This window comes from Emydura macquarii, unplaced genomic scaffold (assembly GCF_026122565.2).
Source record: "Emydura macquarii macquarii isolate MOO-44397 ecotype Brisbane River unplaced genomic scaffold, CSIRO-AGI_Emac_v2 contig_499, whole genome shotgun sequence".
Classification (NCBI taxonomy): domain Eukaryota; kingdom Metazoa; phylum Chordata; order Testudines; family Chelidae; genus Emydura; species Emydura macquarii.
Genome location: NW_027130636.1, coordinates 5,641,562 through 5,665,962, shown reverse-complemented (window position 1 = coordinate 5,665,962; position 24,401 = coordinate 5,641,562). Strand labels below are relative to the sequence as shown.

The window sequence follows — 24,401 nt, the reverse complement described above, 5'->3', positions numbered from 1 at the left end:
CGACTGCAATGGGTGACCCTCAGATTTGTGTGTGGACAGGGGGATTCGGAAGAGCATTTACTGAAAGGCAAATGTTGCCCTGTGATAGCCATGGCTAGTTACTGAGTGTATAAGTTTGCTGTCAGTAGGTGGAACATTGGCTTACAAGCTTTCAATAGGTTTTTACTAAAAAAAAGAGGTAGCTTCTTCCTTCTAGATCAATATATAGCAGCCCCAGTACTCTCAGGTGCAACGCTCCCTGGGGTTCAATCTCTTGTAAATGCTTTCCTATCACGAAACATAATCCTATATTTAATATGACCTCCCTACGCCCGCCGCCTTAACTCTAGTCCCAAGCAAAACACATTGTGTAAACAGAGAATGTGTGTTTCGAGCAGTCCATCCCAGCACCAAGCCCATGCCCTTCTCTGGCTTTCCACTGGCCTGCATTCAGGTAACCATTTAAACACGTGTAATTTTAAGCATGTGAGCAGTCCAGTATTTGCACATATGCGTTATAATCAGATCACCACTTCCCTGATCCACGATGGGAAGGGTGGGTGAGATGCTATCATCATTTACCATAGTGCCTGGATTGTTTTATTTCTTGAAGTCTCATCTTTGCCCTCTGCAGTAACATTTATTTTAGCAGGTTTAGGGAAGAAGGCAAAAACCTCAAAATGTGATTATGTTTAATGTTAGTTTGACTTTGATTCGACCTTGTGAACCTTACTGACTATGTAGCTCTGTAACTAAAGTAACAGAACTGGTTGCAGTCTCTACGCCAACTAAGGGGAATTAACAAAACACAGTTTGTTTTGTCCAGTAACTAGGAGACAAGGGAATCGTGTGCATCATTCATCCTGAAGTTCGGTAAAAGCTAGGAATTAAAGCACTTCTCCTGCTCCTTTTGGAGTCAACAGCAAAACTTCCATTGGCTTCAATGGCAGCAGAATCATGGAATCATGGCCCAAATTTGCAAGGAATTGAGTATTAGTCTCAATTAGCTCACGAAGTGACCTGTTTTGTGAACACTGGGAGAAGACATGGCTAAATGAGTGGATGCAGCAGTGATATTATAATGACAGCATTGAGTTGAAAGACTGGATAGACTCTGAGGGAGCAAGCTGAAAATTGTGGATAAATAGTAAATGTGCCAAGGTCAGGCTGAAACAGTAACACTGGCCATGATAAAGTTATCTATGATATCATTCACTATTTCCCTAGTGAGAAAGTACTTCTTTGAATCTTGCCTTTTAGAATTGAAAGCATTTCCCCTTAACTTGGCATATGAAAAAAACAAACACCCAGTTAAACTTTAATTTTAAGAGAAGACTTTAGGCATATAACATTTAGGGATTTTCAAAAATAACCCAAGGGAGTTAGGTGCCCAGCCTAATAGGAGGCAATTCCCTATGCTACTTTGAACACCTCAGTCTTATCCTGCTTTAAGGTGAACTACTGTTATGTTCAGTTGGACTGTTCAACTGATAAGGAGAAAAATCCTCTCTCTTGTCCTAGCAGCCTTGCATCTCAGTTCCCAAACAGCTCAGGTGACTCTATGTCAATTACGGGCTACTGTATAAAATTGTATAAACTGTATATTTCATCTCATACTTGGATTGTAAGATCTTTATAAGCACAATGGGGCCTTGAGTCACAACTGGTGTCCCTACGAATAACTACATAAGATGGGGAAAACAACAAGGAAAAGAGTACACACAGTTAACATATTCTTGCTTTCTATATTCTAGATTTAATACCAGAAGACATGACAGCACATTGTACTGCGTATTGGCGCTAGCATACGGCCACCATGTTCCCAATTCTTCATAATCAGACTCAGCCCTTAGATGAGATGTCCATTGTTTTGATTTGTTTGTGGATCCACGCCAGGTATTGGCTAACTTTGGTGTAGACTCCAAACTTCTCCAGTTTCCCACAACCTTCTCCCCAGCTCACCAGACCCACTAAGAACCAAGTGTTCTTGAGCTTAGTGACCATTGGGCCTCCACTATCTCCACCACAGGCGTCCTGGTTGTATCCAATGTTCCCTGCACACAGCATGTTCTCAGAGACAACATGCCTCATAGCTTCAGCACACTCATTGTGTGGCACCATGGGGATTTCAATGTAACTGAGAACAGCAGAGTAATTCAAGGAGCTGTCACTCATGCTGCCCCAGCCAGTCACCACCATCTGCTTCCCATTTGCTGTCAGCTCCTCCTCTGCCAGTTTCTTGGTGGGAAGACAAATAGGCAGCACAAATTTGTTGAAGATCATGGGCTGAGCCAGATGCAGCATGGCTATGTCATTATCTGAGGTCTCCTTGCTGTAATTTTCATGGCTCACTACCTTGTCAACCAAAACGGTTTGCTCCGTTTCCTCATTCCTCAGACGATGGTATTCACCTAGAGGAGCAATGAGGAAAAAGATGAGTTTCTCCTGGACCTCCAGCGCCACCACCTGCATAGACGTGCATTAGGACTAAAACACATCAACTGCTCAGATTTGTTTGGTCCCTACTTTCTTAAAATATGAGTTTGCTCATATTATCGTGTTCAATCATATCTTACCAGTGTTATACTTAATTGGCCTCCTACTCCTTGCCCCAAAGGGCAGGGACATCATCTTTTTATTTGCGTATAAAGTATCATGCACATAGTATGCAGCACTGCATAAATATGTCAACTGAATTAAGCCACTGAAACTCTTCTGTATTGCCCTAGAGTGTACATATTACAATACAAATTGTACAGCTGGAGAGAATTTCTTGGGGAAGGAAAGTGGTCCTTTCGAGGGAACCAACATAAAAGTTGGGGCAACATGCCGATAGCACAGCAAAAGTAATAAACTTGTACAAGTTCTTTGACATGTGGTTAGTCGCTGATTGGCTGAACTCCCTGACCTAAAGGACATTAGGGACTGATTTCCTGGAATAGTCCATCCTAGAAGCTGGGATCTATATTGTAAAAAGTCCATGACCACCCAAGACTTTACAATTGTCACTGTGCTGCACACCCATGGCCACGGGCCACTTCATCACCACAGGATAGTGACTGTATGGACTATTCCAGGAGGACAATTCCATACCTAAGGGGCTATGTGGAAGACAGGGTGAAGGTGCTTTTAAGAGAAGTGTACAAACAGGTGATAGAGGCTGGCACTGCTGGCATAGTGTGGAGGCAGCGAGGGGCAACACAATAAGGTACAACAGCAGGTGAGTGGGGAGGGCCCAAACTTTGACAGTTCTTAAAGGAAAGGACAAGCTTGCATTTGATGTGATGGAGAAAAGAGAGCCAGTACAGGGCCTGAAAGACATGATCAGAATGGTGGGCCAAGAAGATGATGATATTGGTATTAATGCCCATGTTGGCATCTCAGATTTTAGGACAGTGGCACCATTGATTCCCTTAGTGGCATACTTCAGATCTGTATCTGCCATACCACAAACTTAATAAAGAATATTTTCACTGAAAAGGCAGCTGAAGTAGAGGCTATCATTTCACTTTGATGTCAAAGCATATAGGTAGAAAATACTCCTCCAAAGGGGTTTTATTTGAATGGAACAATGCTGGTGTTGGTTTTTCTTTGGTAATTCAGAGGTAAATTTGATGGACATTTTCCCATGCTTCTTATACTCCATATATGTGTAAGGCTAGCAGTTCTGGCTATGGCTATGTGCCATACAAGGCACTCCACACAGATCTGCCAGTGCCCTCAGTCTGCAGCACCTTGGCTACTTCAACACCACACCTTGCCTGAGTAGAGATTGCCAAGGGTATCACGCTGCTGGGCAGTTTTGCAAGGTAGATGCATGCCCAACTGGGTCTAGATTAAGACTCCTTTGTATGTCTTATTACTCATGACCTATTCCAGAATAGGGCTCAGGATTCTAGAGCAGAAGCAGCAACATTCTCTTTGGCACTGAGGCACTGAGTGCAGGCCCACTGCCCCGCCAGTGGTGTACACGTAGAAGGTGTTTGGGAGGAGAAATACAACCCAAGCTCCAGAGTGTGGGTGCCCCCATCTCAACTCCCAGATAACAGTGTGGGAACTTTACTTCCCCTTTACTTCACTTCCAGGATATGCAAGCGTGCTCACAATATATGAACCCACTTAGCTCATAACAAGGCTTTTAGCTGCTCAAATGGTAACCGACGTGTTTATTAACATATTTTTAAAATCTCAGGTAGGTATGATGGGCTTCCCAGCCAACCCAGTTCTATATCCAGAATGACATGTGCGCTCTGTAATCTGGCATCCTTCCCCCAAAAGGACAAGCCTCAGGATCCTGAATTAGAATGTAATATGTTCAAAGATGGTAGCACAAGAGCTGGTCTTTTTTCCATACCAAGTCTTACTTTGAACCTCCCTTCCTGCTCAACGCAGTGTGCTGCCGTTAGAACCCAGGAGGGATGGATGAGGACACCTCCGCACTTAAACTTCCCCCTGCCATCTAGCAGCATAGCCTGAAACAAAAAATAGAGAAGTCTGGAACCACAGGATCCAGCTCAGACATGTCGGTTATGATATATTCCTTCCCCATGCAGCAGTCTGCACTGCGCCTTCAGGTACCAGAGCATGTGACATTAGCAGAGGTTAAAGCTCCAGACTCAATGGACAGAAGCACACTAATAAGGTAACCACAGGTAACCATGTGGAATGAAGGGTTGGGTTTTGAGTATTCCACTTAAATCAGTGTTCATGTTTCTCACTCGACTGTGCTCATTTCTCAGGAGAGGCTGCAGACCAACAGTTGGAAGCATTCTGGTTTTTCTGCATTTTGGAGACTCTTAGCTCTAGAGAGAGACAGTTTAGAGAGCCCAACAACCATCGTGTGCCTGAAGTGAGTAAAACATCTCAGGGGCTGATTCTCATTTATCCTAAGGCCTCTTTATGCTGCCACAGTGGAGTAAAGGGATCTTAGTATAACTGGGAATCAGGCTGGCAGAAGAGCATGTTCTCTAAAGCTCTGTTATACTCTGTACGGTGGATCCTTCCTCTGCAAGGCCCTACCGCGCTCGGTGAAGCTCTGGTATGTTCTGTTAGACTAATGCACGCTCTGTAACTCTAACCTATGCCCAACAAGGCTGGTTTTACATTTACAAAACTAAAGCTGTTCTTAAAAAATAAAAAGGTTGATTTCAGATGCTACAGTGCTAGTGCCAGAATGCACTGTATACTCGAGTCATTCCAGAAATGGCTTTCCCCAGCATGGGACATCATTATGCTGCATCCATTGGAAGATTAGCAAGAAAAAATAAAGCTTGGCAAAGAATGGTAAGGCTAAGAACATGCAACAAAAGTTACATGAGCTTTAACTCTCCAAACTTTTGATTTGGCTTTGGAAAGTCTAAAATCAGGGGAACCTTAGCTTGCAGTAGTGCCATCATTTGTGACCTAAGTGCTTTACTGGGCGTATGAAGCTGTTCTGGGTACAAACTGAAAGCTCCATCCTGAAAGAGTCTTTATTCCTCACCTGCCAGGGGCTGTCTCCTTTTCTTCCCATTTTTCCCCCAGTGAGTCGAATTTGGACACCTGATTTGAACTCCATGCGATTTGCCTTCACCCTTCCGCATGGGAACTCCACTACAAGAGATAAATCAAAGAGGTCAACTGGCAAAATTCAACATTATCAATGTTAGCTCTTATTAAACAAGAAACTCTCCCCCTCACTATCATTCCAAAACATCCTCACCCTGTCTCCTTACTTCCGTGAGATGCTCTCAATGGCTTCTCTGCATTCTCTCATTGTTTCAGCATGGAGGAAATTCCCTGATCCTTCTGAAGAGTTTGATTACATGAAGCATTCCTAACAGAGAGAAATGGCATTAGAAATCAACCCCACATCTCTCTGTTAGGAATGCTTCATGTAACCTCTTACCTGTAACTGGAGGTTCTTCGAGATGTGTGATCCCTATATGTATTCCACTGAGGAATATACACATGCGCCATACGTCCAGGGCCAGAGATTTTGAAAATAGTAGTGTCTGTTGGTCTGCACATGTGCCCTTGCTGCACCTAATGGTTTTGTCTGAGGCAATAAAGGATGAGGCAGACTGACCATGCCCTTGGTTCCTTCTCCACTGCAAATCAAACAGATCCAGAGCAGAGGGGAAGGCAGGCAGGGTTGGAATACAGAAAGGGACCACCCATCTCAAAGAATGTCCAGTTACAGGTAAGTAACCTCCTCCTCTTCTTCCAGTGATGGTCCCTATTGTATTCCACTGAGGATAATTAACAAGCAGTACCCAGTTAGGAGGAGAGTGCGAGGAAGATGACGGAACCCTGGAATGGAGAACAGCCATACCGAACGAGGCATCCATCACAGAGTCTCACACTAAGACGTAATGGGAAGAAAAGTTACGTACCAAAGAGCTATGTACGTGGCCACCCTACTTATGTTTGTAAGCGGTATGTTGTGAAGTGCGGTCATAGTCGATGCTTGCACTCTCGTGGAATGGACTCATACCACAAAGAGTGGAGACAGTCCCTATAACCGATAGTAGAGTGTAATGCACCCTGAAACCCACTAAGAGATCCTCTGAGTGGAGATCACTTGACCCTTAATCCTTTCCACTGATAAACAGTCCAGGGGACTTCCTGAATGAACTTATCCTCTGCAGGTACAAGGCCAGGGACCTACAGACATCGAGGGAGTGAAGATGCCATTCCTCCTCTGAGGTATGAGGCTTCAGAAAGAAAGCAGGTAAGTGTATGGGTTGGTTCAAATGAAAGTGGGACATAACCTTTGGCAGAAACTTGGGGTGTAAGTGCAGGGAAACCTTGTTCTTATGGAATGTAGTGAAGTGGGGGATCCATCATCATGGCCCATAGTTTGCCTACCTTTGTTGCAGAAGTAGTAGATACCAGGAAAGCAACCTTCATGAAAAGGAGAGACAGGGAGCAGAAGGCCATAGGTTCAAAGGGCGATTTCATCAATGCCAAAAGGACAAGGTTGAAGGGTTGATAAAGAGACAAGGTTGGATGGATGGATAAGTTCATAAGGGGCCCTTCCAAAAACTGGTGGTCAGGGGGGTGCATAAGGACAAAGTGCCTCTCCACTGGAGGGTGAAAGGCACTGACAGTGGCTACATGCACCTTGATGGAAGTGAGAGCAAGTCCTGATGCCTTCAGAGATGGGAGGTAGTCCAGAAGAAGAGGGATGTCCTCATCCTCAGAAGCAAGACCTATCTGCTGGACCCAGGAAATGAAACGCTTTCACTTGGCCCTATAGGACCGACTCATGGACTCTTTTCTGCTATTCAAGAGGATGTCGTGTTCTGCTGACAAATATTCCCACTCTAGCGAAGAAGCCCATCCAAAAACCAAGCTCTTAGGTGAAGTGTCTGTAGATTGGTATGCCTGATCCTGCTGCTGTGTTGTGCAAGGAGTCCTGAGAAAGCTAAGAACAGAAGTGGGGGATGCACTGACATGGGGAGGAGAAACCAAAACTGGAGAGGCCAGAACGGGGCGATCAGAATGACTGTCGTGCTCTCCTGTTGGATCTTGTGTAGGATACGCAGCAGAAGCTGTAGGGGAAGAAAGACATAATTGATCTGGTCCGACCAGTGGATGTCTAGGGCATCACCTTGAGAAAGGGCACTGAGTCCCTCTCCCCCCAAGCAGTACTGGATACATTTGCTATTGGCATGGGAGGTGAAGAGGTCCGTGGTCAGAATCCCCCAGCAGTTGAAAATGTCAGCGGCCACAGTGTCATGGAGCTCCCATTTGTGGTTGGCCACGAATTTCCTGCTGAGAGAGTTCGCAATTATGTTCTGAGTCCTGGGAAGATATGCTGCCAACAACAGCTTCTTGTGAGTAATGCAACAACCCCAAAGATGAACAGCTTCCACAGAAAGTTCTGATGACCTTGTGCCCCCTTGTTTCTTGATGTAGTAAATGGTGGTGGTGTCGTCTGACATGATGAGAATGTGAGGGGAGTGAATGGATGGGAGATATGCACGACATGCTCTCCACACCAGCCGAAGTTCCAGGATGGTGATGTGCATCCGAGATTCCCAAGTGATCCAAGTCTCCTGTGTCATGTGCTCGCCCATGTGGACACTCCATCTTATGAGCAATGCATCTGTGGTGATCGTCATGCTTGGGAAGGACAGGAGGAGGGAAGGGCATGAGGAAGGATATCCCGGTGAAGACCTGACCTGGGTCCTTCCACCATTGGAGGGAGGAGAGAACCTCAGGGGGAACAGTCAGTAGGAAGGCCATGGTGTGGTGCATGGGAGAATAGACACTCTGGAGCCATAGCTGCAGGCATTGTAAGCGAAGATGAGCGAAGGCAGTAATGTATATGCAGGCCACCATACAGCCAAGAAGGGAAAGGCAAGTCCTGGCTGAAACAGCATGACTGGAGACCACCTTGATAATCAGTTCTTGTAGGGTCTGAAACCTTTCCTCTGGTAGGTAGGCATGTGCCGAGATTGCATTGATGTGAGCCCCAATGAATTCTAGAGACTGTGTAGGATCCAAAGTCCATTTTTTGTCATTTATGCTCAGATCCAGGGAGGAGAGGAGTGTGAGCTGAATGGAGATCAAGGCTTGAGCCTCTCCTTTGGACCGTGCCGTTATCAGCCAGTCATTGAGATACAGGAATATAAGGACCCCTTGATGCCAAAGATGGACCACCACCTCAGAGAAAACTTTGGGGAAGAACCGTGAAGCAGTGATGAGTCTGAATGGTAGAACCCTGTATTGGAAGTGTCAAGGGTCTGCAATGAATCTCAGGGAATGTCAGGGGTAGGATGGATATCTTCGTGAAAGTAAGTGTCCTGCATATCGAGAGCCGTAAACCAAATGCCTTTTTCTAGTGAAGGTATAATGGCTGCTAGGGTGACCATACAAAACTTTGGCTTGTGTATGAAGTGGTTGAGACGATTGAGTTTCTAAGACTGGTGTCCATCCATTCTTCTTGGGAACTAGGAAATAGGTGGAATAGAACCCTGTGCCTTGATAGTTTGTAGGAACAGGTTCTATCTCCCCCCTTTGCAGTAGGGAGTCCAATTCTAGGGTGAGGATACTGTTGTGAGAATGGTCCCTGAGGCAAGGCCAGGGACATGGATGAGGTAGCGTTGTGAACTCAATTATATAGCTATGTCAAATGACACCCAGGATCCACTTGTCCATTGTTATCACACTCCAAGCTGGTAAAAAGAGTGCTAGACACCCCCCAAAGGGGGTGGGTCATCTGTACGGCATGAGGCAATGTAGTTGGCAGCTGTCCAGATGCACTCAGAAATATCACTTCTGCGAAGACTGAGTATGAGATGACGAAGGCTGTGACGAGGAGCCTGAAGGATGGAGCCATTGGGTCTTCTGTCGTTTGAGATGAGGCTCATAGGGCCACTGATGGAAGAATTGAGGAGCTCTGAATCTTTGCATTGGTGGTTGGCAGTAGAACTTGCACTTGGGGGTGTTGGTGTGTAGATACCCAGAGATTGTAGAGTGGCTCTGGAGTCCTAGAGGGAATGTAGGACACCATTGGTCTTCTGATTGAAGAGATGAGACTCGTCAAAAGGGAGATCCTCTATGGTGTTCTGGATGTCTCTTGGGAATCCTGATGAACGTACCCACAATTTCCTCCACATGACAATCCCCATAGCCATTGTGCACGACGAAGTGCCTGCTGAGTTCATCGCAGCCTGAAATATTGTTCTCATGACCAGTTTCCCCTCCTCTAATATAGCCTGGAAGCGGGCATGAACTTGTTGGGGAAGTTTGTCTGCAAAATCCGCCCAGGTTGTCAGATGAGAAGACCTTGTAACCCAGAAGGTCCAGTCGCTTGCCCTCTTTGTCTGCCGGGGCAGAGCGTGGGTGTTGTTGCCAGGCTCACTCCATTGCTGCCTGTATGATGAGGGAATTGGGTGGGAGGTGAGAGAACAGAAACTCAGTCTCCTTCACAAGTACATAATACATACATCTTCTCTGCCCCCTAGGGGTGGGTAAGCAAATGTCCAGAGTGTGCCAGACAGATCGAGCAGGTTGAAGAATGGCATTGTTGATCGGTCGGAGCCACTCTGGTTGGTACCAAGGCGTGCAAGATGTCAAGCAGCTGTTGCTATTTGTCCTATAACTCCTCTAGTGAGATGTGGAGGTGCTCAGCCACCCTGGTAATAGGTCTTGGAACTGGTGGCAGTTATCTAGAGGCGAGGAAGGAGCTGAAGACACTGAGGCATTCAGGGACGAAGAAGGGAACCGTTCCAGTTCTGGCAGTACTGTTGGAGCTGGGCTAAATGGTTCTTCCTTCAACACTGGTTCTGAGGGCCTGCTTGACAATGGTTGAAGAGGCAAGATGAGGGACTCCTTCTGAGCTGAATGGGAAGGTTCCTAAGGTGAGTACTTGGGCTGGGATCCCCAGTACAGCCAACCAGGTGGATATGATGGTTGCTGTGGAGGGTTCCAAGGAATGGGGTACCAATTACTTCTTTGCTAGGGAAAGGGAGGCTACTGCCACTAAACCTTCAGATAGTCATGTTGACGGTATGGGGGGCGGGGGGTGGACCCTGCGCTTCATCTGAGTCCTCTGATGACAAGAAATTGGAGCCCGGTTTGAATACCAGAACCATAGGGGAGCGGGTGGCAACATGAGCCGAAGGAGGTAAGTTCAAGGTAGGAGAGCGTACCCCCTTAGATGGCAACTGCATCTGGAAACATGGAAGTCTCACCTCCTCCAAGGCAAAGACTTCATGAGGCTCAGGGGCTAACTTGAGCCTCCCCAGCATCAATGGTACATGCTCTGATCCGGAACCGGAGCTGGAATGGGTTCCCTTGACTTTGGCGGTGCCAATTTGGAAGGGATATGCAGCTTGATGGACAGGACTGGTGGGTCTGGCGTTCTGTGCAACTTCTTGTTCTTGTGAGCCTTGGAATGCACTGCTTCTTTGTGGCTGGAATTTAGGGATGGTGAAGTATCCTTCTTGGGCCTGGAGGAAGATTTACTGCCATGCTTATGCATATGCTTCCTTGCCTCATGACTAGGCCCCGGCACTGGGTCCATAGCACTGGTGTCCCATGGTAGAAGGCATGCTTCTAGATTGCTCAGACCGATGTAAAGGGGGGTTCCCCAGTCTGGATCTGACTGTGGCCCCATGATAACCTCCATGAGGTGCTTCTTGAGGTGGAGAGCCCGGTTTTCCTGGCTTGGGAAAGAGAGGCAGATACTGCACCTGGATGCAATGTGGGCTTCTTCCAAGCAGTAAAGGCAGCATTAGTGCTCATCACTGACTAAGAATGAGCAGGAGGTGCAGATCTTGAACCCCATTGTATTCAGCATAATCCAGTACCCAGGCCTGGGTGCTAGGGATGACAGAGGGGAAAATGGGAGACCAGTAAAATGGCATCCCAAAGTCCATAAAAATCCTGAAAACTACTACTACTAACACTAAACTACTGCAAAAACAACAAAACACTAACTGTATACAAGTATAAGCAGTCTTTTTTCTGTGTTTTAGAAAGTGCGTCACATGAGATGAGAGAACAGCAGAGGCTCCGACTCAGACCATGCAGGGGTGAGAAGGAATTAAGGGCACTGTTGGTCCGTCCAGCCCCTTATTGCCTCAGACAAATCATGAGGCAGAGTAAGGGCGCATGTCTGGACCAATGGACACTACTTTCAAAATCTCTGGCTCTACACACATGGCACACGCATATAACCCTCCGTTGAAAACATTAGGGACCATCACTCGAAGAAGTGGAAAAATCCCAAGCAGGAATCACTCTGCATGGGATAGATGCATTAGAACTATTAGAAACCATACTGCATATGCATACAGGTGTGTGACTGGTGCAAGTACAGCTGACTGTGGGTGGTGCAGTTACAGGCACCATTTTGGCAGTTGGGGGTTTGTCTGTTTGAGTGATTGATTGGATCCAGGTGAGGTTAATTGCGGGGGCGGGGCTTTGAGGGGTAAGTGCAGGGGCGGGGCAACTGCCCCAGCCTTATAAAAGGCAGCCAGTAGTGAACCAGTGAACAGAGGGGCAGCTAACAGAAGGAGAAGGAGGGAGTTTGCCTAGGAGTTCGCCTGCGGAGAGAGCCCACTGCAGGTTTTTGCCTTACAGACGTTGCTGAGCAGGAAATTGAGCATCTGAGGAGGCTTTCAGAGCAGAGATATGGAGATGGAGCGATCCGTTGTTGTCACCTGCACTGGGTGTGCTATGTTTGTCTTCCTCCCACATGATAGAGATGACTTCATCTGTACCAAGTGCAGGCTGGTTTCCTTATTGGAAGAGAAGGTTAAAGGACTAGAGACCCAAATGTCAACCCTGAGGTGCATTACAGAAAACAATGTCTTTCTCCATCAGGCACAGGCAGAGCGTAAGGAAGATTCAGAGAAGGCCGGGCAGGTGAAAATGAAGAACGGGGAAGAAAATTGGCAGCATGTGACCTCCCGAAGAAAGAGAACCCATGTGCCCACCATGCAGATAGAAGTAAGGAATCGTTTTCATCCTCTCTGCACAAGTACTACGGCGGAGTATGATTTGGAGGACCCTTCCGAGGGAATGGATCATCAGGAGACCCGTTTGATCAGAAGGCAAGAGATGCATTCTCCTAGGGATGGGGGTTCCACGACCACCATTCCAAAGAGGAAGAGAAGGGTGATGGTGGTCGGGGACTCCCTTCTAAGGGGGACAGAGTCATCCATCTGTCGTCCGGACCGGGAAACTAGAGAAGTGTGCTGCTTGCCTGGAGCTAGGATTAGGGATGTGACGGAGAGACTGCCAAAACTTATCAAGTCCTCAGACCGCTACCCCTTCCTGCTCCTCCATGTGGGCACCAATGACACTGCCAAGAATGATCTTGAGCAGATCACTGCAGACTATGTGGCTCTGGGAAAAGAGATTAAGGAGTTTGAAGCGCAAGTGGTGTTCTCATCCATCCTCCCTGTTCAGGGAAAAGGCCCAGGTAGGGACAGTTGCATTGGGGAAGTAAATGCGTGGTTACGCAGGTGGTGTCGAAGGGAGGGCTTTGGATTCTTCGATCATGGAATGCTGTTCCAGGAAGAAGGATTACTAGGAAGGGACGGGATTCATCTAACGAAGACAGGGAAGAGTATCTTCGCAGACAGGCTGGCTAACCTAGTGAGGAGGGCTTTAAACTAGTTTCGACGGGGGACGGGGACCTAAGCCCGAAGGTTAGTGGGGAAGAGGGACACCACAAGGAAGCAGAAGTAGGAGGGTGCAGCAGGGGAGGCCTCCCGATTCATACTGTGAAAGTAGGCCACTCGGCTACTTATCTCAAGTGCCTGTACACAAATGCAAGAAGCCTGGGAAACAAGCAGGAAGAACTGGAAGTCCTGGCACAGTCAAGAAACTACGACATGACTGGAATAACTGAGACTTGGTGGAATAACTCTCATGATTGGAACGCTGTCATGGATGGGTATAAACTGTTCAGGAAGGACAGGCAGGGGCGAAAGGGGGGAGGAGTTGCACTGTATGTAAGAGAGCACTATGACTGCTCTGAGCTCCAGTATGAAACTGGAGTGTCTCTGGGTTAAGCTTAGAAGCAAGAACAATAAGAGTGATGTCCTGGTGGGTGTCTGTTACAGACCACCAGACCAAGAGGATGAGGTAGATGAGGCTTTCTTTACTCAACTAGGGAAAGTTTTTCCAGTTCACAGGGCCTGATTCTCATGGGAGACTTCAATCACCCTGACATCTGCTGGAAGAGCAATACAGCAGAGCACAAACAATCCAGGAAGTTTTTGGAGAGTGTTGCAGACAATTTCCTGGTGCAAGTGCTGGAGCAACCAACTAGGGGCCGTGCTTTTCTTGACCTGCTGCTCACAAACAGGGAAGATTTGGTAGGGGAAGTACAAGTGGGTGGCAACCTAGGCAGCAGTGACCATGAGATGGTAGAGTTCAGGATCCTGATAAAAGGAAGAAAGGAGAACAGCACGATACGGACCATGGACTTCAGAAAAGCGGACTTTGACTCCCTCAGGGAACTGATGGGCAGGATTCCCTGGGCGGCTAATATGAGGGGGAAAGGAACCCAAGAGAGCTGGCTGTATTTTAAAGAGACCTTATTGAGGGCACAAGAGCAAACCATCCCGATGTGCAGAAAGAATAGCAAATATGGTAGGCATCCAGCTTGGCTTAACAAAGATGTCCTTGGCGAACTTAAACGCAAAAAAGAAGCTTACAAGAAGTGGAAGCTTGGTCAGATGACTAGGGAGGATTATATAAACACTGCTTGAACGTGCAGGAATGAAATCAGGAAGGCCAAAGCACAACTGGAGTTGCAGCTAGCAAGGGATGTGAAGGGGAACAAGAAGGGTTTCTACAGACATGTTGCCAACAAGAGGAAGATTAGAGAAAGTGTGGGCCCCTTAGAGAATGAGGGAGGCGACCTAGTGACGGAGGATGTGGAGAAAGCTGAGGTACTCAATGCCTTTTTTGCCTCTGTCTTCACAGACAAGATCAGCTCTCAGACTGCTGCACTGGGTGGCACAGAATGGGAAGGAGGCGAACATCCCGCAGTGCTGAAGGAACGGGTCCAAGACTATTTAGAAGGATTGGACATTCACAAGTCCATGGGGCCGGATGCAATGCACCCGAGGGTGCTGAGGGAGTTGGCTGAGGTGATTTCAGAGCCATTGGCTATTATCTTTGAAAGCTCGTGGCAACAGGGGGAGGTCCCTGAGGATACAGAGTGACCTAAACAAACTGGAGGATTGGGCCAAAAGAAATCTAATGAGGTTCAACAAGGACAAGTGCAGAGTCCTCCACTTAGGAAGGAAGAATCCCATGCACAGCTATAGACTGGGGACCGACGAGCTGGGCAGCAGCTCTGCAGAAAAGGACCTGGGGGTAACAGTGGATAAAAAGCTGGATATGAGTCAGCAGTGTGCCCTGGTTGTCAAGAAGGCTAATGGCATATTGGGCTGCATTAGGAGGGGCATTGCCAGCAGGTCACGGGAAGTGATTATTCCCCTCTATTCGGCATTGGTGAGGCCGCATTTAGAATATTGTGTCCAGTTTTGGGCCCCCCACTACAAAAAGGATGTGGAGAAGTTAGAGAGAGTGCAGCGGAGGGCAACCAAAATGATTAGGGGGCTGGAGCACAGGACTTATGAGGAGAGGCTGAGGGAACTGGGCTTGTTTAGTCTGCAAAAGAGAAGAGTGAGGGGGGATTTGATAGCGGCCTTTAACTACCTGAAAGGGGGTTCCAGGGAGGATGGGGCTAAGCTGTTCTCGGTGGTGGCAGATGACAGAACAAGGAGCAACGGTCTCAAGTTGCAGGGCGGGAGGTCTAGGTTGGACATTAGGAAAAAGTTTTTTACTAGGAGGGTGGTGAAGCACTGGAATGGGTTACCTAGGGAGGTGGTGGAATCTTCATCCTTAGAGGTTTTTAAGATGAGGCTTGACAAAGCCCTGGCTGGGATGATATATCTGAGGTTAGTCCTGCTTTGAGCAGGGGGTTGGACTAGATGACCTCCTGAGGTCCCTTCCAACTCTAATATTCTATGATTCTATGACTCTATATGGGTCTCACATTTTAAAAAAAAGTGTGACCCCTCCCTGTTCTCTTTGAAGAACTCTGTATAAAATCTGAATTGTGGGTGTTCTTCCCACCCACCCTTCCTTCTTACCAGCAGGCTCGCATTTGGAATGGTCATCCATCAGCCGATACCCTGATGCACAGCTGCAATAGCGGCGCTCATTGTGCTTTGGATCCTCATTACAGAAGTGTTCACATCCCCCATTAAAAACGGAGCAGTTGGTGTAGTTAGCCTCTGGAAAATGGAAGGTAAAAAGAGATGCAAGATGAGAAGGCCTAGGAGTCACATGATGGTAAGGTCTGGAAGGGACTTGATGTTCCCCTTTAAAACTGGAATAGGTGCACTGCGAGATGGAACTGTCCAGTGCCTCAATTTGAGGGAACAGCTGTTGAAGATAGATTTGGGATGCCAGCTTCTGCTTCTGCCTGTGGAGTTAGTGTGGCAGATTGAGAATGGGGCTGGCCACTGGGAGCACTGGGGGAGAGACCAGGGGGTGTGTTACCAAGGAGTGTGCCAGGGTGAAGTAGACTGGAGGACTGACAATTCTTTTCCTTGCCATCACGCATGAGTCTACTGCATACACTGGGTCAGCATTTCTTGGGGGAAGAAAAACAACTCTTTTGAAAAGATCCAGCCTCCAAGTTCAGGCTGCAACAATTCAGCTCAGCATTCGCTCATCTCTGCATTGGATTGTGGTGTTTTTTCACTCTCTTGCAAACAAAATCCATCATTTCTTGTTTTGCTAACAGCTCTAACAGTTGGTGCAGACCTTGTTTTACAGGAATATTTTCATTGGTGAGGGACTTAGACCTCTCCTATGATTACAGATCAGCTTTACACTATTTTAGAAAACAAACAATCCCACTGGCAGGCCATGAAATACAGAGAAACGGCATCAGAAGCAGACAGGTTCTGCAATGACGCAAGTGTCAGTTTCCTTATACACGCAGAGGTATCTCCCTCACCCCCCATTTTATTTCTAATGTTAAAATGGTGGATTGACGCCAGCATTACCATATTGGCACAGGCGTCCCTCCCAGCCTTGGTTGCAAATGCAGTTAAATCGTCCAATATTGTCCAGACAGGTCCCATTGAAACAAGGATTTGATAAACACTGATCTCCATCTGAAATACACACACAGGGAAACCCAGATCATGATCCCTCTTACAAGCCAGAGATCAACTACATCTGACCCCTTCATTCCCGATCGACCCCACATCTGGAACTAGGCACTGCAAGCTTGATTTCTTTATGGTGCTGTTTTTGCCTATTGTACATAGTGCTCCAGAGGTTCACACAAGGACAATGTGTTCTGAATTACAGCTGTCAGGTATGTGTGCTGGCAACAGGAAGGAGAAGAAGGGTAGGGAGGCACTGAGGGCAGTGGAGCGTGGGTTGTTTTTCTTCGAACTAGAGAGCAATGCTGGAGTTCATCCGTTGTGTGTACCAGGGAGGACAGCAGTAATCACTGGGATTAGGAATGATCCCGTCAGTTTTGACCAGTGGTTTGGCTCTAGGGAGAGGATATGGAAACAGATATAGAGGCGTTTGGAATCTGCCCCTAAAGTCCTTGTGGTAATTAGGGATACACAATGTGACATGAGAACAGACTTTGCACACCCATAAGAGCTGGAACAAATTATGTAGACAGAATCTGAATTAATATACAGTACATGGCAACAAGGATTTGCAGAGGTACCTGCTGCACATAGTGAGGGAAAGAGAGGGATGGATCAGAAACTTTTCCTTACTTACCAACATACTTGGTCCAAAAGTTTAGCTGTGGAGAAATAAAAATTGGGCTAAGGCTGGAAATGAATGAACTTTAACTGTCTTTCTGCAGGAGGGCAGTAGAGTTCAGGTCTCCAGCCAATAGTTTTAGTGTCCTTCCCTTTGACACAGCAGTAATAGGAATCAATTACTTGCATGACCTGGCTGGGTGGCAGGCTAGGCTGTGATGCTGCAAACTCAGGGCACAGCAGCCATACCACCTCCCTCATGCAGATCCCTCTCCATCCCTCATCACACCTCCCCACCTGCCCCCAGCCATTTGCCATCCCGATACACTGCACTACACAAACCCCAAACAGCTTCTTTCCCAGACTCACCCGCCCATGCTAACAGCCAGCCACGCTCACAAGCCACCATGCCAGCACACACATCTGACATACAGCTGAGAGCTCATGGGCATTGGTGCTGGCTTGTCCTAGGTGTATGGTTGGTTCTGCTGATCTCAGAAATGGGCCAGCCATCTCAGAAATGGGCCTGACTCTGCTTCTTACCTCCCCTCAACCTGCAGCTGCTTCTCTGCTGCCAGTAGGCAACCACTGACTGCCCGGTAAATCATCTGTATCTCTGGTCACAATTACAAGCAGTGCCCAGCCAGGCAAAAAGACAGGCGAAGACTTTTCTCCTAGGTGATTGGCTCGAATCCCACCCAGTTGGGTAATAGTCACGTGTCACCATCGAGTCTCCCTTGTGTTATTGCCAATAAAGTTCCTCAATACACTGAGATCTGGGCCTCACCACGCTAGTGGCCAGGCATTCACATAGCCAGAGACAGTCTCTGCCCCAAAGGGCTCACTATACTAGTAAGACAACACTGCAAATTCTGGATGAGATGAGTAGCGCAGCAAGGAGGAGAACATGGAAGGAGAGAGTGGTTTAAAAGGTGGGCTTTTAGGAGGGATTTGAAAGAGGAGATGGCACCTGGCAGAGGCTGTCAGACGAAGTGTGGAAGCTGGGAACAGGCAAAGGGAGCAGTAAGCTAAGAGGAAACATTCAGAGGGAAGTGACAGTAAATACTGAGATGTAGGTGGGACATGGTTCTGAAGGGCCGCCTAGGGGAGGAGGAGCCTGAATTTGTTGTGGTAATAGACAGGGAGTCAAGTAGGGCCATAGGGGTTCCATGGCTGGGGCTGGGAGGGGAGAGGAAAATGGCTTTAGGACAGCAGAGCACGAGACAGACAGAAAAAGGCTACAGTGACCAAGGGAAACTTGGTCTTCCAGTGGAGACAGGGCTGGCTCTGGTTTTACAACCAGAACTGTGAGGAACATAAAGAGAGTAAGGGCCAGTTCCTCCGCTGGCGTGAATTGACATAGCTCCACTGACTTCAGTGGAGTGCGGCAGATTCACACAAGCTGGGCCCTGGCCCTAGGAGACAGGAATGACATTTAAGGGAAGCTCTCCTGATACTCCTGTCATGAAGTGGATTTACGGGAACCACTTACCGTAGCTTCTCTCGTTTCAAATATCTCATGGGCCTCCTCCAGGTCACACTGTTCCTCCTTACATTCTCGCTCCACAGAGCCTGGTTTGAGCTCCTCCAGAAAAGAGTTTGCCCGTTTCTGGATTTTCAGAATTTGGTTTGCATCTTTGCTGCTGTAAAATACTGGAAGCAGGCCGAGAGGAGAACCAACACTGGGAACATGCATGGCACTGAATTGTAATTTACAGTCCCTTTCAGATATATTCACTTATTATCTCCAGCTTCAGACACCTTATGTCTGATTTTCAGAGGTGCCCAAAAAACCAGGACATAAAATCAGTGACGTTTCTTGAGAGCATTGGCCCTGGCATGGTATTTCTCAGAACACATAGCCAGGTGGGCAGTGGGGCAGAGAGCTGAGATTAAAAATACTCAAGAACAGAACAAAGGACAGGACCGTGGAGTCTCTGGGTTTGAGACACAGAGGCTGCATTTCCATTAGAGAATTGAATTATTGTTAATGGAATCACTGGGACTGCAAGGTGTAATTAGCAAGTGCTGGGCACCTGCACTAATTATCCCGGTTTGGATATAGTTCTGCCCCGTCAATTCACAGTACCTCCCTTACAAGTATTGCAGGGCCTTCAGACTCTTGCAGCTACCCCACAATGCCTGGCAAACCTCCCTGGAACTGGTACCTAAGGTCTGTGATAGAAGACATCCATTTTCCCCTGTTCACAGTTTTGGCTTGTTCCAGTGGATGTTTCAAAAGGGTTTGCTCCTACACAAAGAGCTGCGAATGTGCCATGAGGAGCAGGGCTGCACTCACACATTGCAGATGCCATGACGGAGTACTGTCCAAGGGACTCTGGTGCCTGTAGCATATTGCAAGGAATACAACATCCTTTGGCTGGATGGTCTCCAGGAGGCCAGGGGCCTGGGGCTAATTCCTAGTCTGATTTCATGTTTTGTTGCAGTGGGTTTGCCTGCTTGCTTGCTTTGTTGAACTAGACAATTTTTTTTCCTTTTTGCCTCACAGTAAGAAGTTGATTGCATGTTGTTGTAACCATGTCAGTCCCAGGATACTATAGAGACAAGGCAGGTGGGGTCATATCTTTATTGGACCGACTTCCATCAGTGAAAGAGACAAGCTTCCAGCCTACACAGAAGAAGAGCTTGGAGTAGGTCGAAAGCTTGTCACTTTCACCGACAGAAGCTGATCCTATAAAGGATATGACCTCACCACCTCATCTCTCTGGTAAAAAGCTGAAAGGAGTGATCTAAGCCTGGTTTCAGAGGGAGGAAATCCATCTGGACCATGAAGCCGAGCCATCCCTCCCACCTGATTTCATACAGTAGAGGTCCCAAGGCATGTGGGGCACATGGGGAGCGAGCTGGGCAGTGAAGAGGCCTGGGAAGTGACAGTGTGGTACATCTATATGACAGTGCCAGTGCCCCTTTTCTGTTTTATTTTGCAGGTGTCTGAGAGGTGCAGTTGAAGCAATGGCTTGACCACCATGGTGCCTCCCAGCAGGGTCTGAGCAGCTGTGTATTGCTGGGTGGGTGTGTCTTGCACAGTGTGTGTGGATGGAGTGGGCCATGGGTGAAGACACACTGGTCAATAAGGGTTTGTCTACACAGCAAAGAAAAACCCATAGCTGGCCATGCCAGCCCACGTAGGGCTTAGACTGAGGGGTTGTTTCATTGCAGTGTAAACTTCCAGGCTCGGGTTGAAGCCCTGGGACCATGGGCAGCTGGTGAACCCCATTAGGGTAGGCTAGCTCATGGCCTCACCCTTTCCACCTGAGGTCATGCCCCTCCTTCCCCGAGCTGAGCCACCTACTGCAGCTGGTGGGGGGGAGCCCCTTCCAGCTGGCCTGAGCCGCCAGCCCCCCAGCTCCAGGCAACCCAGGCTCTGGATGGGCATGGCCCCAGCCGCTCCGAGTCCCAGCCAGGTGGCCCCAGAACCGGGTGGCCCCAGCCGCCCTGAGTCCCACCCGGGCCACACATGGCCCCAGCATTGGTTGGCCCCAGAGCACCAGATGGATATGGCCCCAGCCGCCCTGAGTCCCAGCCGGGTGGCAGGTGGCCTCAGCGCTGGGCAGCCCTGAAGTGCCATCCGGGTGTGGCCCCAGCTACCCTGGAGTGCTGGCTGCCCTGAGTTCCAGCCGGGCGGCCCCAACACTGCATGGCCTGGGCCACACATGGCCACGGCCACCCTGGAGCGCCTGCCGGGCTGTATGTGGCCCCAGCGCCAGGCAGTCCCAGAGCGTTAGCCTGGCCGCAGCCGCCCTGAGTCCCCGCCGGGTCCCAGGTGTTCCTGGCACTGGGTGCCCATGGCCTCAGCCACCCCAGAGCACCAGCCAGCCTGAGTTCCAGCCAGGTGGCCCCAGTGCTGGGTGGCCCCCACTGCCCCACGTCCCATCCCACCCACTTCAGGGGAGGCTGAATAAGAAGGTGGGGGAAGAGCTGGGGTCCCGCCTGGCTATTTGGGAAGGTTAAGCCATCACCCGCCTATTATACCAACCGCCCATGCCTGGAACCTTCCCACCTCACAAGGTCCAAGAGCTCAGATGTCAAAACAGCCCTGCAGCCCGAGTCACCAGCCATGGGTGGACATACCCTATATCTGTATTACAGAGGCAGTAGTACTCACACGGCTTTCCGTGGGCCATGCATAGCTATCTGCAGTGTTCTCTCTGGGTGACAGTTCACACAGGGTTAGGTCTGTAGCCCTTGTCTTTTAAGGGGAAGGGTTTGAATAGGGCTCTGGCTGAAATCTGCCAGAGTCCCCTCACCAAAGGACATGACCTTTATCAGGGTGCTGAGTCTTATCTGACCCTGTGATTAGGATCCTGGCATTAGGAGAACTATTCAGTGTTACCAATCATAGCCCTTCTCTGCACCATTGCACCATCACAGGGGCAGCTCCACCATGGCTAGCAGTGGTGAGAGCAGTGGAAACTGAACTCAGGGTTTTAACTGCCACGTCATCTAGGCCTACTCCGAGCAGGATTAGACATCACGAGGGTAGCAATGCAGTGGCCTATCCACAACAGTGCTCTTCCCATGGATACCACAGTGGTAGTGGCACCACAGATAGCACCAAAGGAGTCCAGCACAGGGAGAAACTCAGAGTGGAACTTACCTGAGGCCCCGTGTCCATGGTACATAAAGCAGGCAGCCAGCAACACCCAAAGGGGACAGAGCCTCCACATAGTGCAGACAGGGACACCTAGGAGATTAAAAGAGAGGAATGAAAAAGCATGCCCCACTGGGGCTCAGTGCACACCCCCGGGCTGGAGGAATTTCTAGCTAGGCAGGAGGCCAATGTATTCTCTCCTTTGTTTTCCAGGCAGCTGTATCCCATCTGAAAGGCTGACTTGCTCCTCTGACCCTCAGCTGGAGTGCAAATCAAAAGCAGTGGATTATTATAAAGTCCATCTTCACTGGTTCCGTTAGTTCCCTTCATTCCATCATCAGCCTCCCCAGCTTCTTCCCTCCTCAGCTCTTTCCTCTTCCCTTCCCAGATTCATGATTTGCCAAACAAAGCCTCCCACGGAAATCTAGAAGTAGAGAATACTTTGGAAGCACTTACTGATTCGACCAGTTTGAATCCCAGCTATCTACTCTTCTGCCATGAGCACTGCTGGAACCTGGTTAATCCTTAACTTCAAATATTTACTCACCCTCCAGTCAGTACACAAACAGTGTCCAGCTCAACGATGACCTGATTCAGAAGAACGAGGGAAACAGCCCATCTGGGGGGATGATCTGTTCAAATCTGCACTTTTTGCTTCTTTATTTTTTGCCTCTGACAGGTAAGATCCACTGGAAGCTGATGTTGGTAAATGCAGCCACGGCAGAACTGAGAAACCTACTTCTTGGTGTATCCTGAAGCCTGCAGATTGCCTTCTCCACACAGGGCTGGATCCCATGTCAGGTATTCTTCTACATAGGGGCAAATGTTTTCTTCTTTCATTTTCTTCTCCCCTTGAAAGTCCCCACCCTACAACATGACCACCTTTTGAGCTGAGGCAGCTAGCCCTGACTCCTTCCAGCCACATGGGGTCACTAAATGCCATAACACTCACTTCTGCCATCCAGGGAGGAAGAGCTAATGCAAAGGTTCCCATGCCAGAGTCACCCCTAGGACCTTCCACTCTGTGATTAAATAAAACTACATCTTCCTCCCCATTTCACCCTCACTGATGGGATTTGGAGGGAGATATTTACTATAATTCCATAATAAATGAATTATGAAGTATTCACACATAAAAATAATCATAACCACAATATAACCTCTCCCCCATTTTTAAAAAATGTGCTCCTTTCATGAAGACCACAAATACTCCTTTTTATTCTGATTTAGGTTGGGTAATTTGAGAGATTGATCTTCTCTTGGGACCAGGAAAACTGAGAAATGTTTCCAAATGTGGTGGCATGAGTGGTTGTGAGAATAAAATCCTCAGAAAATGGACTGTGTTCAGCTGTTATTCAAAAGTGGGGAGGAAGGTGCTGAGATGGCTATAGCGGAGAGGAGCTTCCAGTCCCCAGAGGCCACCAAAGGAAAGCAAACTCCTGCTGACTCAAGAAGGGATGGAGGAATCCCTAAAATCAGAGTGGGTCTGACCCAAAATCCCAACTCCAAACGCGCACCTGGTATTTGGGGTGATTCAGAACTGGACACAAAGGCCCTGGCCCTGCAATTGGATCCATGCAGCAGACCCTTGCGCCTGTGCAGAGCCACACTGACTTCATTGGGATGCCAGGCAGGTTTAAGATTTAAAGATTTTAAGATCTGTATGGATCTGATTGCAGGATAGCGGCCAAAGTTTTCAGCTGAGGCTAAAACCAGGATGCCATTAGGTGCAAATACACATCAGAATTAGGGTTGCCATCTCTGAAGTGCAGAAATCTGGGATGGTCCTAAGCCCATAAAACTGGACAGCTAGCTGTGCGTATTGAGCACCATTACAGATTTCGTGGGACAGTGACCTCCAAAAAGGGACAACCCTGGGAAAACCTGTACAGGTGTCAACCCTAGTCAGTACAGGACTCAAGAAAGAGGGTGCAAAGACAGGCAGGATGGTCAGTGGCATTAAAGGCAGCCTACACTTCTAAGGGTTTTGCTTGACTGCAATATCCATTGTATGATATACATTTAACATCAAGCAAATATACTTAGATGCACAACAATCAAGAACAAAATGAATATGGACAACACAAGGGGCTGAGTTAACCCGGCTGCCGGAATCTTAACCTTTGCATCTCTGATTTTTCAAAATTTCTGATGTCCCTAACGTGAAAATTGTCTGAGCTGACACCACTGAAGTCAATGGAAAGACTGATTAATTTCAAGGGGAGCTGGATCATCGTTTTGGGCCCTCCTTGTAGTGACAGTTCTAATACTTGACTATCTTTTTGTTCATTTGTGCAGCATCTGGCATAATGGGCCCTGGTCCATGATTGGGGTTTCTTGGTGTTATGATAATACAAACAAAAAAATAACAGTACAGCAAGTATATGTTGGACTACACTACCCAGAATCCTTAATAGGAAGTTGAGCAATAGGAAATTTGGCGCATCTTTGTTTGAAGAGATAAGCATGGTAAAAATCAAAGTAGCTGTATTACCTTACAAAAAATAAATGCCAGCTGCATATACTACACTTACTATTGCATGTTT

The 24,401-nt window shown here is 48.0% G+C and overlaps 1 protein-coding gene across 2 annotated transcripts; it reads right to left on the bottom strand.

Moving 5' to 3' along the window:
- Nucleotides 1-1,321: 1,321 nt before the first annotated feature.
- PROC (protein C, inactivator of coagulation factors Va and VIIIa) lies at nt 1,322-22,386 on the bottom strand. 2 transcript variants are annotated; one of them, XM_067538820.1, is made up of 9 exons: nt 22,312-22,386; nt 21,862-21,948; nt 18,736-18,896; nt 17,260-17,284; nt 16,518-16,628; nt 15,594-15,737; nt 5,462-5,571; nt 4,334-4,451; nt 1,323-2,390 (listed from the first exon to the last, which is right to left on the bottom strand). In XM_067538820.1, the coding sequence occupies exons 2-9, from the start codon at nt 21,929-21,931 to the stop codon at nt 1,822-1,824; spliced, it is 1,308 nt and encodes a 435-aa protein (XP_067394921.1). In that variant the 5' UTR covers nt 21,932-21,948; nt 22,312-22,386; the 3' UTR covers nt 1,323-1,821. The 2 variants fall into 2 exon arrangements, with proteins under 2 accessions (XP_067394922.1, XP_067394921.1); XM_067538821.1 differs by lacking the exon at nt 22,312-22,386 and having other exon boundaries at nt 1,322-2,390; nt 21,862-22,252.
- Between the last annotated feature and the right edge of the window lie 2,015 nt (nt 22,387-24,401).